The 12,645-nt window shown below is 44.1% G+C and overlaps 1 protein-coding gene across 3 annotated transcripts; it reads right to left on the minus strand.

Moving 5' to 3' along the window:
- Window positions 1-2,077: 2,077 nt before the first annotated feature.
- On the minus strand, window positions 2,078-11,810 carry ART5 (ADP-ribosyltransferase 5). 3 transcript variants are annotated; one of them, XM_074304948.1, is made up of 5 exons: window positions 11,492-11,810; window positions 10,124-10,195; window positions 5,284-6,013; window positions 2,563-2,595; window positions 2,078-2,459 (listed from the first exon to the last, which is right to left on the minus strand). In XM_074304948.1, the coding sequence occupies exons 2-5, from the start codon at window positions 10,178-10,180 to the stop codon at window positions 2,356-2,358; spliced, it is 924 nt and encodes a 307-aa protein (XP_074161049.1). In that variant the 5' UTR covers window positions 10,181-10,195; window positions 11,492-11,810; the 3' UTR covers window positions 2,078-2,355. The 3 variants fall into 3 exon arrangements, with proteins under 3 accessions (XP_074161049.1, XP_074161051.1, XP_074161050.1); XM_074304950.1 differs by lacking the exon at window positions 10,124-10,195 and having other exon boundaries at window positions 5,284-5,979; XM_074304949.1 differs by lacking the exon at window positions 10,124-10,195.
- Window positions 11,811-12,645: the final 835 nt, after the last annotated feature.

Below are 12,645 nucleotides of genomic sequence, written 5' to 3' on the forward strand. Positions count from 1 at the left end.
ATAGCAAACATGGCATAGCTGGCATATTAGAACCTCTGCAAAGAGAGGGTTTTAGTTTGGCTCTTTTATAGCTACCAGCTGAAGGAAATTCTGGGTGGAGTTTCAAGCTGGGTTTCAGCTTGAGCTGAATTTGAATTCAATGATGAGTTTCTTTCTAGATAACAGAGTGGAACTGTTTGTCTCTTGGGCAGGGTCCCTCACTGAGGCAGAGTTGAAGATTTTTTCCTTCAAGGATTTTTAGAGTTTCGGGGTCCCCTCTTCAAACTGTCTCCTCAGAAATACTTCTGGGAGTAATATCTGGGCTACAAGAGTGGCTCTGCTGCTGGGCTGGGCTAAAGACTCACTGGACACAGTACCTCAGCTAGATGAGTTACTCTTTGGGACCCCCTCACCTGGGCTGTTAGCTATTGATGCTCTGTTGGGACATTCCCCCACTCAGGTGGGCTCACTTGCTGATGATAGCTATAGTTTCTGCTACTTTTAGTGTCAGGCTCAGCTGAAGCTCTCAGGTGGGGGATTGCTGTGTCTTTTCAGAGACAACAAAGACCCCTATTTTGAGATTGGTAGAAAACTTTCCATGTGGGGGCTCTGAATTTTCATTCATCAGGTAACACTATAAAAAGATACAAGCTCTCTTTTTCCTTCTTTTGATGACAATAATTTCTGATTCAAGGCTTCAGTGAGAAACCTCACTTTAACTTGTTGGGGTGGAAAGGTAAACATTTATTTAATGCCAGGCTCTATGTTAATTTTTTTTTAACAAATATTATTTCATTTGATCTTCATAACAGCCCTGTGAAATAGGAGCTATTATTATCCCCATTTTATAGTTGAAGAAACTGAGACAGAGGTGACATGGCTTATTCAGGGTAACACAAATTAGGAATTTTCTTAATGAATTTGAATCAACAGGTCTTCCTGACTCAAAGTTCTACCAACTGTGCACCCAGCTGCTTCCATGCTGACCAGCTGCCTCTATAGAAATTATTCAGCACATTTCCCAAATCTTTTCTCTACAATCTATGGCTGTCCAATAATCGCCAGACAGCTCTGGGATTCAAGCTTCCTCAGTTTTTTAATTCTTAAGTTTCTTCTTTGTCCTTCTGCAAACAAGTGGCTGGGTAATGAGATCTAGACTGTCTATGTCCTCAGAAACAAGTCCATTGATTCTGGCTTTTTTGGATTTTCAAATCAATCACTCAAAGTTTCACATTGTATCTGTCTTGGGCCTTTATACCTAAAAATTTAGCCACTTTTGAAAAGGAAACACCATTATATCTATTTATCAAGTGTGTATACTAAATCCTTCCTAAAAGACTGTAAGATACTAGAAGGCAAGAAATGCCATTTTAGTAACTCCCAACTCTCAACTCAGTGACTCGTCCAAAGTAGGTACTTAACATGGCAACGTCAATATAGACATGACTCTTTCCAACAGTGAGATGATTCAGTCCTATTCCAATAATCTTGTGATGAAGAGAGCCATCCACACCCAGAGAGAGGACTGTGAGACCTGAGTGTGGATCACAACTTAACATTTTCACTCTTTTTATGGTTGTTCATTTGCATTTTGTTTTCCTACTCATTTTCTTTCCTTTATGATCTGATTTTTCTTGTTCAACAAGAGAATTGTATAAAAATGTTTACACATTAAAAAAAAGTAAGTACTTAAGGGAATAGTTTTAAATTGAGTTGAGCCTAAGGAACAGACCCTTTTTGTGGTCACTGAAACTTCCCATGTTTGAGCAAAATCAACAAAACAACAATCACTTTGTAAATATAACTCATATGGTGAAACAACTGGAGTTCTCTCCCCTGTAATTTCCTGAATCTCTAAGCCACAAGCAAGGGCAGGAAATGCAATCAGATAAGGAGATGAATTGCCTAAAGGGAGATGTGTATATCTGCTTATATTGGAAAGTAGCTGAACATTATTGCAGTACATCAGAGGACAATGCATGGAAAACTCAGTCTGAGATACATTAGGGGCTGAACAAATGACCAGCTCACCAGCCCATGGACCTACCAGTCAATGAAAGGGGCCATCCCCCTGTGCCTTGTAAGAAGGAGACAGACATTTTGCAAAGTCTTTTATTGAGAGTTGGCTATGGTAACAACCATAAAGTGGAGTGACCTCACCTACTGCAGCTTCCCCTCTGCCTGGTCTGTGGGGCCTGAGGCCCCTGCCCTGATCCCAGGACACTATTCACAGACACTCCCAAACACCTTCATCATCATCATCCTTATCTTCTTCTTTTTCCTCTGCTTTCTTCTCCAGGCTGCCCTCAACCTGGCAGGGCTTACACAACAGGGGACCCAGAGGTCCCTACAACTTCCCAGTCTCGGGCTGGAGGGTCAGGGCACTGGGCCTGAGAGTTGGAAGGCTCCAGGAGGCAGGAGCAGAGTCCTTGGCATCAGCTGAAGCCAAGATCCTGGGGGGAGAGCATCCCAACTTTGTCCTGCCAGGAAGAGAAGGGGGGGGGGGAGAATGGATCAGCTGGATCTGGGAGAGGTCTGGGGTCTTTCTTTCCCAATCCAGGGTAAAGTGGATAGTGGACTCACCTGCATTAGGTACACAGCCCTCCTTCTTCTCTCCTGGAAATCCAAGAGAAATAGATAAAAGCCTTACTCTGGATTAACTGCCCCCAAAGCTTCCCAGAATTTGTCTTTTCTTCATGTCCTGACATAAGTTAGTTCACTCAGCCACCCCACTTCTGTGGGAACCCTTTCTCCTTCCCCTTTCCTTTCTGCAGTTTTTTCCTCCTTAAAGATCTGACGCTAACCTTCTTTCCCTCAGCAACCTTCTTCTATCTTCTAGTTTCAATTTCTTCATTCTATCTTTATGATTCCAGTAAGGTTTGAGTGTGAGGGTTGTCTCCTGTTTCTCCTTGGGGATCAAGTCCTGGACTCCCACACATTTCACACAGAATCTTCCAAGTTGGAAGGGAACTTGAAGATAGAGGACCACCTGACAGATTCCATCTGAGTGGGAATACCCTCTCCAGTGTTCTGGCAAGTGGTTATCCAACCTCCTCTTGAAGAAGTGATAAAGAGCTGGCTAGTCTCTGAGGGAATCCATCAGATTTTCGGATAGCTCTCATCATGAGGTCAGGAAATATGACCTCAAGCTTCAATTGGCCTACCAGTTTTCCCTTTTGGTCTTTGTCCTGGCCTCTGGGACTAAGAAAAACAAGTCTGACCCTGTCCTACATGTTCATCTTTTAAAGGGCTAAATGTTGATATTCTTTCTCTTCTTCCTGTTAAATAAGCCTAGTCCCTTTCATCTCAGAGTTGATGCAGAGATGGAATATGCTAACCTAGTAGCAATAGAGCTGTTGAGCTTCAGCTTCTCTAGGAAAAGGGATATCTTTTGTGAACATTAGAGAGGAATTGAGAAGGAATTAAATCATTCTGACTTCTAAGATGATGAGAATCCTGTTAGCATTCATTCTATTTCCTTTTTTCTTTGTATTGGGACAGGGAAGGAAAAGAAGGTATTGAGTTAAGTTAGTAGCCGTGTTGTTGTGTGGATAGTGTCCCCAGTCCCACCAAGTTGTGAAAAAACTTGAGAGGAGTGAAGGGTTTTAAGAAGGAGCATCTTCCTTAAGGTGTCCTCAAATCAACCAGGGCCAAGGATTCCATGCTAGTCTTAAGTAAGTAGGAGTTGTAGTTTGAGAGATCTTAGAAATGCCCTCTAAGCTGAAGCTGAGAAGTTTTCTTTTAGAAGAACTTCCAATGATCTTTCCAACATTAATTTCTCTCTTTTTAATGTCTTAGAAAATCTTATTCTATCTGGGATGTGTGGAGTCGAGAGGCATGGAGAGGGGGACCTCTCAAGGCTATGGGGGAATGGTAAAACCACTGAGCTAAGAAGCAAAGGACCTGAACAAATTGTTCCTCATTTGGTCCTGGGCAGATCTCCTTTATCTTCTACAAAATGATAATGGAATGTGATCTCTGATGCTGTAATAGAGTCCTGGATTTAGCATCAGTTCAAATCACATTGGACACATTTGCTAGCTGTCTGACCCTGGTTCGGTTACTTGGGCTCTCTGTGCTTCCATTTCTTCATCTGTAAACGGGGACAGGACTTAATGATCTCTCATGTCTCTTCTAACTCTAATTCCTATTATCTTTAAAGTCTAAGAACTAGGCATCAAGACATAATTAGTTGCAACAGGAAAAGGAAGGTGATTAGGAAATAAAGGTAGCTGAGGGAACCAAACAGGCTTAGGGGTCAGAAAGGCCCAAGATCAACAAAGTTTAGAAAATATAAGAAAATGGAAGTCCTAAGAGGAGAAAGTAAGAGTCCCCTGACTGGGCTCAGCTCTGAGAGGAACTGGTGTTTCAGGAAGCTGAGGTGAGTTAGTGATGTCTGAATTCTGGGGTGGGTCCTTGGATCTGAAAGCAACAGGGTGATGAGTCTCAAGTAGAGATTGGATGATCCCATTAGAGAGAAGGTGGGTTTTCTTGCGTTGGAGATGGAACTAAATGCCTACCAAGGGCTCTGCCATCCTAAAGCTTTAGAATTTAAAGATTGTGATTCCATGATCCTAGTGTCTTCCTCTTTCCTAACAAAATCACAGATCTGCCAACCAAAAACAACTTCCTTTCTCTAACCAAACAGGATAAAGCACTGATTTCAAAATCACAGGACCTGAGTTCAAATCTTGCCTGTGACATATACAAATCTGTGAGTCCCTTAAACCTCCCTAGGTCTCAGTTTCTCATATATAAGACTTGAGGGTTGGATTAAATGTTTTTAGATATTTCCTTTCCAGCTCTAGATCTAAGATTCTAAGAATCTTCCAAACTACAATCCAGATAAGAAATTATTCATCTTTCTCAAAGGACTTCCAGGGATGGGAAACTCATCACTTTCTAAAACCAATCATTCTACTTTGGGAAATGTCTTGTTGTTGGGAAATGATTTTCTTTGCATTAACTGTACATTTAAAGAACCTTTATAATTCCATCCCTCCACTGCTGGTCCTACTTCTGTCCTCTGGGTCAAGTAGAATAAACTGTCTCATCCCTCAACAATATTACAATACTCCAAATACTTAATCATAATGAGGAATGTGGTCTAGAGGACTAGGCACTGGCTGTAGGGCCATACACTAAATCTTGATCTTGCTTCTTGCTCTCTCTCAATTAATTTCTCTGGGACTAATTTTCCTTCTCTGTAAAATGAAAGACTTAAACCAGAGAATAACAAAGTTCCCTTCCAGATCTGAATCCTAGGATAGTTTGTTTAGCATCTGCCCCTATCCCTTGACTCACCGCCCAGGTAGGCACAGTTGAAATGGCTGCAGGTCCGATTGAGGCTCCTGATGGTCACTAGGTTTTGGGTCCCATCCTGAGAGAAGTCAGACACCAGGAAAACCTCATGAGGTGGAATGAGAACCTCTCGTTCCTCTGGGAAGACTGAAAGGGCTTGTATAGGAACTCCAAAACAAGTGTTCATGGTGAAGAAGGTGGAGTTTCCAAATCCCTGGGCCACCATTTTCTCCTCAGAGGTGGAGGTGAACTGGCCAAGGCGAATGACATCTCCCAGCTGCATAGGCTGGAAGCGGAGGCTGCTCACCCCTCGGAATACCTCCTGCCCAGGGCCCTCCTGGCAGCTCTCCGGAGCTCTCAGCAACTGCAGGGCCCGCATCAGGTAGAAATGTAGGGCCTTGAAGGGGAAGCGCTCCATGTAGTCCTCCCGAGAGCTGCCTGTGCTCCTCACAGCAGAGTTCAGCTCCCGGTACAGAGGGTTGGATGAATTGGTGTAGACCATGACAGCCACAGCATGCTGGGTTCGGAAGCCAAGGGGCAGAGTGAGCCCCCTTCTCCGGCTCTCCCAGGCAGCTGTGGCAGCTCCCCAGGACTCCCGGAGCAGGGAGTGCTGCGCCATCTCCTCCTGGAGCAGGTGGGGGACCTCCTCCTCCATCTCCTCCACACAGTCCAAGTAAGCATCATCAAAGGCATCAGGAGCTGGGCCCAAAAGCACAGTGGGGACAAGGTGGGCCTATGGATGGGGGGAGGGGAATTGAAAGAGAGGAACAGAGAAGAGAGGCTATGTGGGGAAGGGGGTGAATCTGGAGCATCTCCCATAGCTGACAGGGAGTGCCCTGGTGCTTCAGATACAAAACAGTCTCATTGACCTAGCCCCCACCCAGCCTTCTCTGCTTTCTTCCACTATTCCTAGGACTTCCTTCTTGGTCCTTTGGATCCCCTTCAGTTCTGAAATTCTAGCAATTGTGATTTAGATTTCTAAAGTGTAAAGGCACTAAGGTGACATGGACAGTGAATATATGTGGGATGCTTTGCAGTTCTCTGGGCAACTTCAGCCATCTGTCATGATTGAATGATGAGGAAAATCAGGTATATGGGAGGGTTCCAAATCTTCCAATTTGGTTCTGGACTGCTTACTTGGGAACAATCTAAGGGATTCTAAGTTCATGTTCTGACAGGGGGAGGGACATCAATTTGACTTCAATCTACCAGGTTAGGGATGTCCCCAGATGTCACAAATCCTTTGATTATTGAAGATTGTTATGTTAACGAATTACAGAATCTCAGAACTGACCATCTCTCTTGCCCCAAAGCTCAACTAAAGTACAGCTCCAAGAAGAGACCTTTTCTGATCCGTCTCTCGCCCCAGTGTTAAGGCTTCTCTTTAGAAAGTGTTTACAATAAATAATGGCAGTAAAACAGGGTCTATTCTGGCTAGAGCACACTCCATGGATTGCCAAGGCTTGTGTATCCTAGCTATTTCTCTGGAAAACATTGGCTCAGTTCCAAAGGGTCTGGCTGTTTGAGATGAGACAGTTGAAGTGGTCCCTTGGTCATTACTTTCTGAAGCAATAAAGTCAGAAAAGAATGAAGAAGAGGGAGAGGGAAGCTAAGCTGCCTTCCCTTTGAAACCATCAGCATATCCCCACTTCCATTAGGAGAACTGAAGAATGAAGGGATCCCTAAGGGTCTCCTGCTTTATCCCAAAGCATCATAATCCTTGAGAGTTAAACACACCTTCCTTTCTCCAAGAAGCTAGGTCACAGACTTTATAGTACAGGTATGTAGGTATATATGCAAATATATGTATATTTTGAACATGAGCTTGAATAGACTGGGAGGTAGTGAAGGCTAGAAGGTCTGGAGTACTATAATCCATGGGATCATGAAGAGCTGAACAGGATTGACTGACTGAACAACTATATATGTATGGTATTATATAGGTGTTTACTTATTGTTTCTCCCAATAGAATATAAGCTTTTGAGGACAGGGACAATTTCATTTTTTGCTCTGTATTCATCAGTACTTAGCACAGTGATTGACAGGTAACAGGTACTTAATAAATAATGATTGATTGATGGTATTACCCCTCTCTTATTCCTTTCAGCAATATCATGGCAAAGTTAACAGTATGATATAACATCCAAAAAATTTAATCTGACCTTGGATTTCAATATTAAAGATGTCAGAGCCCATAGAGGTGGAGATATGCTGATGACCCTGTTCTTCTCTGCTTTAATCAGACAATATCTTGAGGATTATGCTAAATTGGGAGAAGGAGGACATTTTAGGAACTACAATGATAATCTAGAGTATGATCAAAGGAGAGTGGCTGAGTCACACATGGTTAAGCAACTATGACTCTGAGGTTCAGTTGTTGCTTATCCAGTTTTGAAGAGGACTTAAGACATTATGGAGTGAAAAAAAAAAAAAAAAGACATTATGGAGTGATAGCTTGACTTTGTGTGAAATGGATTTAAGTAAGACAGGGCTGTACAAAGTCATCAGCCTCATTATCTCTTATAGAGTTACTGGAGTCCAGTAGCAAGACAAAAGTCAGGATGCAGTGGATGACCTTGGCCATGAATGACCAAGCTCTGAGCACTCCTCGGCACTTGCTTCTGTTGCCTTCATAGGTGTTGGAGAAATTGCTCTCATCTATCCATTCCCCAAGGAAAATTTTTACATGCTTGGAGTAGACTTCCACCTAACACACTGACAGATTTAAGGCCCATAGATTACCCTCAACCTTGTTTAGTCAGTCTGCCAAGACAATTTATAGTGTCTGGCTGCTGCCCATGCTACAGCTGTAGCCACAGATGACACTTGGCTGACGGACAGCAGAGATAGATGAACAGCCTGGATTCTGCAAACCCTCACAGCAGAGATGCTAGTTCTCCCTGAACAACCCATACACATAACCAGGGAGGGGAAAATAATATTTAAGTGTGATTAAAGACTACACAGAAGCATTAGACTTATTCTGCTAGGCTCTAGAATTATAGAGGAGCTCAGAAATTTTTGGTTCCAGTTCATCACTGAAAAAGAATCCATCCTAGAGTACATCTCACAAAAAAGACCATCTGGACTTTAACTGAAGACCTTCAAGGAGAAGGGAGCTGGTGATTTCATGAGAAAGTCTATTCCATTTCAGAAGGCTTCACTTGTTTGAAAGTCCTTCCCAACATCAAATCTAAATTTGTCTCCTGCAATTTATACCCAATACTCCCATTCCACCCAGTTCTGCTCTCTAAGGTCAAATAGAATATTCCTTCTACTGTAGGAGACAATCCTTCAAATACTTAAAAACAGATATCATCTCCCTTTCCCCCAGTTTTCAATTCTTCTTTTCTCAGGGTTCCTTTAATTAATCCTTGTGAGACACAGACTCAAGACATTCACTTTTCCTGTCTGTCCTTTGAAAACTCTCCAATTTATTAATACCCTCTCCAAAATGTGGCTTCTTGAACGGAATACTATACTTTCCCATAGTCTGTTCAGGCTGACTATAAAGGGACTATTCCCTCTATTTTTGGATGTCTCTCTTAATGAAGCCTAAGATTGTTTCAGCTTTCTTAGTTTTCATATGATATGGTTAACTTATTCTTGAGTTTGTAGTCCACCAAAATCCTCAAGTCTTTTCCAAATAAACTGCTATTCAAGTCAGGTCTCCCCAATTTTGCATTTGTGAAATCGATTTTTTGAGCCCAAATGTGAGACCTTGCATTTATCACTATTAAATTTCATTTTGTTTTGACCCAATGTTAAAATTTCTGCCTTCATGAAGAATTCTATATCTTTGTGTCATCTGAAAATTTAATAAGTATGCCATTTTTGCCTTTATCAATGCCATCAATATAAATGTAAAAAGTCCAGGGCCAAGCATAAAAGAGGGGAACACTCCCCTGGGGATCTTCTTCCATTCTAATGTTATCCTATTAGTGCCTGTATTTTGGAACCTACCATTCAACCAGCTCTGAATCTTGAATTGTGCCAGGTCCAAATCTGGCCCAACACACAACTTCCAAGAGACACACATGGAAAAGTCCCCCAGAACACTCCATTCCCCCCTGAACTGAGCCTCCCCACTCTCCCAAACTACTTCCCCCCAAAGCTATATTGCTCCAATGAGATAAAATTCCATCTGGTTCTTACTATTTGGTTTTCCTAAACCAATTAGCTATGCATTAGCAGGATGATTTGACCAGCCCTAGAACATCTTCAGGCATATCCAGTGTGGGAACTGCTGCTTCCTCTGAATTATTGTCATTCTGGGTTGCCCGTCCTTCCTTATCTGCACTCCATTCCCACTCCCCTTGTAAATTCACTCCCTTTAAAAATATCCACCTATTAGTACAGAACAGGTCAACTAAATCCTGTAATTTTCAGGATGCCTACATATCAAGCTGGAAATCATGGATTCTTTTTTATTTCCAGGTCCCATTCATCCGTTTCCTCTAAACCCAGCGGTAATGGCCCCGCCATTCCTTCATCCTTTCTCCTCACCTACTCAGATCATCCAACCCAGTAACCAGACCCCCAAGTCTGACATACCAACAGCTTTGAGAGGTGATTAAAGGGAGACAAGGACACATGAGAAGGGTGGAAGTCTCGGGAAGGGCTTGAGGATCTTGGGAACAGAAAGGGTCTCAGAAAGGATATGAAAGTCCTGGGAACAGCAACTGTTCTGGGGAGAGGACTAGTGATTTTGAGGAAGTCCCAGGAAGTATTTGAGGAGGAAGAGGAACAGAGCTCCGTGAGATTTCAGGAGGAGACTTGGAGAAGGAGGCTAGAGGTCCAGGGGAGGAGGACTAAGGGGGATGGAGATATACCATTCATTACCTGTGTCAGGGAGCTGAAGCCCAGGCAGCTAAGTGTAATCATCAGGGCGGGCAGCATTGTCCCTGGGGGAGACTGGAAGGAAAGGGAGTAACTTGTGGAGATTGGGAGTGAATTTGCAGAAGGGTGAATAGTTCTGATTTTTAAAAACAATTATGTGGTCCTCTTTTCTATTCCCTCTTTGTTTTGTAAGGAGAAATGAATTAGTTCAAGGATTCTAGGAGAATAGGGTTGGAGGTACACAAGACAGTCATCCACTGGAAGGTAGATTTCTTTTGTTTATGTGTCTAAAGCTATCATCTGGGGCGGGGTTATTTCTGAATTTCTGCATATAAGTCCTTGTGAATAACAAGGACTGAACTCACTCTTCGGTCCAGGAGTATATGGAAAAGAAAAGAGAGGGAAGGGTGTGTGTGGGGAGGTGTGGGTGTGAACCAGCTCCCCCATTATGGTGATTGAAGCAGGAAAAAATAAAGGTGTGTAGGGAATGAGCCAAACAGGATCAGGAGCCAGGAACTCCCAGGAGTCTTGGATCACAAGTGAAGGGGCAAGAAAGTTAAAAAAAAAATTATCAAAATCCTGGGGCCAAAGGCAGACGGTTCAATTCTCTCTTGAATTAGCCATCAAGAAGTTGGGGTCCAGGGACGATAAGGGCTTGTCAATAAAACCTGAAGCTCTGGGCAAGCTTCCAAATGCTGCATGAGAAGACACAGCATTTGAAGGGTCGGGGAAAGGTTGTCAGGAGGCCAGGCGGGAGCAGCTGAATCTGCTCCAGGAAACCATCTGACCTTGCACTCGGACTGCAGGCTGCATCCATTTCGAGTGCTTCAACAGCATGAGAAGGAGGATAGGAGGAAGAGAATGCAGCCTGGAAAGACTTTTTCCTCCCCCCATCCCCTTCCCTCCCCATCCCAACAGACATACAAATACACACAGAGAAGAGATACCGCGAGGTTTGGGAGAAGGAAATGAGGTTTGGGGCTGAAGAAATAAAAGAGGGGGGCTAAGGAGAGGGGCTGGGGAGAGACCCTAGGGGCAGGGTTGAAGAGAGGAAAAGAGAAAGGTTAAGGATAGGATGAGGGGCGGGGCTAAAAAAATAAAAGGGTGAAGAGGAGAGAATGGGGGTGGGGCTAACGGGATGGAAAGGGTCGGCATTAAAGGAGGAGAGAAAAGAAAGATAAGGATAGAATGGAGGAAGAGAAAGAATGAGGGAGGCAATGAAGAGAGGATCGAAATGGAGGAAAAAGGGCCGGGGTTTATGGGGGGAAGTGGACAGTTAGGTGTGGGGCAGGGTGGGTGTCCCAAGGGGTGGGGCAATGCAGATGCTCTAAAGCCTAGACCGAGGTAGCCTCGCGGGGACCCCGTACCCACCTCGGGGCACAGCGCGGAGCCGATGCCGTGGGGCCCAGTGCCTGGGACACAGCTGGAACCAGAGGGACGGAGGCTGGGGTCTCAGCTGAGACTATAGCAGTTCCAGAGTGGGCAGGATAAACAAAATCCTGCCTAAGTATAGTAGGCTCCACGATCACCCGCACCCCCCTTCCCTGAAACCCGACACTGCAGTCCCTCCTTCCTACCCCTGCCCTAGGAGGGGAGAGGCTACAGCGGCCAGTTGTCCCCTTCCCCTCGCTGTGCTGGGGGATTAGCGGCAGTAAGCCCACATCAGATTGGAGGCTTCCTAAGGGCTGGTCAGACCGGGCCTCCTCAGTCCTAGGGCTCCCAGCCGGAAGGGGCCTGGAACTGATGTACTGTGAATTGATTCCCAATTCCTCAGTCTGGACTTGTCCTTTTGTCCCACCCTCCATCCCCCACCCCGCTGCATCCACTGGAAACAGGGCAGATGAAGCCTGAGAAAGGAGTGTGAACTCCAAACCCTCACCCGCAGCCAATCTCCCAGAAATTCCTCAGCCTCCCATCAGGTGACTTCTTGTTTATAAACAGTCTCCAGCTCCCTTGTGTCCTTGTTCAGTCCCACTATAAATAGACCCCGGACAAGATTTCTAGGGTCCTGCCAGAGGCTAATCAAAGAACTAGGACAATTGGTGAGAAATCATGGGCCGGCACATTCTGTCCCAACTTTCTGCAGCTCAAGTGCTCTCTCCCTCTCCCAGTCTACGTTTCTCTCTCAATACCCTCTATCTCTCAACCCTAAGAGAATGGCTCTCAATACCTTTTTTTTTCCCCCCACAGACATCTCACTTATGGACCTGAACTTATCCTTAGTGATATCTAACTTCCCTGTCAGAGTGATCTTGTGAAATTAATACATTCTCCACCATCCAGGATATTTTTAAGCAGAGACTGCATAAATTACTCAACTCCTGATTGATGAGAATTTTCCCTATCTAACCCAATCTCAAACCTATCACCCAGCTTTCTAGCCTTCATAATTTTCTTCATAACTGTAGCCACTCTATCTCACTCACCCTCCCCCCCAATCTTCCTTTTTCCATCTACCTCTATCTCTGGGAGCAATAATCAAATCAATACTACCATTCCAGTAAAATAATTTTTCACATAAAGTA

This window comes from Sminthopsis crassicaudata, chromosome 3 (genome assembly GCF_048593235.1).
Source record: "Sminthopsis crassicaudata isolate SCR6 chromosome 3, ASM4859323v1, whole genome shotgun sequence".
Classification (NCBI taxonomy): domain Eukaryota; kingdom Metazoa; phylum Chordata; class Mammalia; order Dasyuromorphia; family Dasyuridae; genus Sminthopsis; species Sminthopsis crassicaudata.

Coding starts and splice junctions, on each gene's coding strand:
- ART5 (XM_074304948.1), bottom strand. CDS start 10,180: ATGCTGCCCGCCCTGATGATTACACTTAGCTGCCTGGGCTTCAGCTCC. Junction 6,014..10,123: donor GCTTCAGCTCCCTGACACAG/GTAATGAATGGT, acceptor CCCCATCCATAG/GCCCACCTTGTCCCCACTGT. Junction 2,596..5,283: donor CAACTGTGCCTACCTGGGCG/GTGAGTCAAGGG, acceptor TTGGATTTCCAG/GAGAGAAGAAGGAGGGCTGT.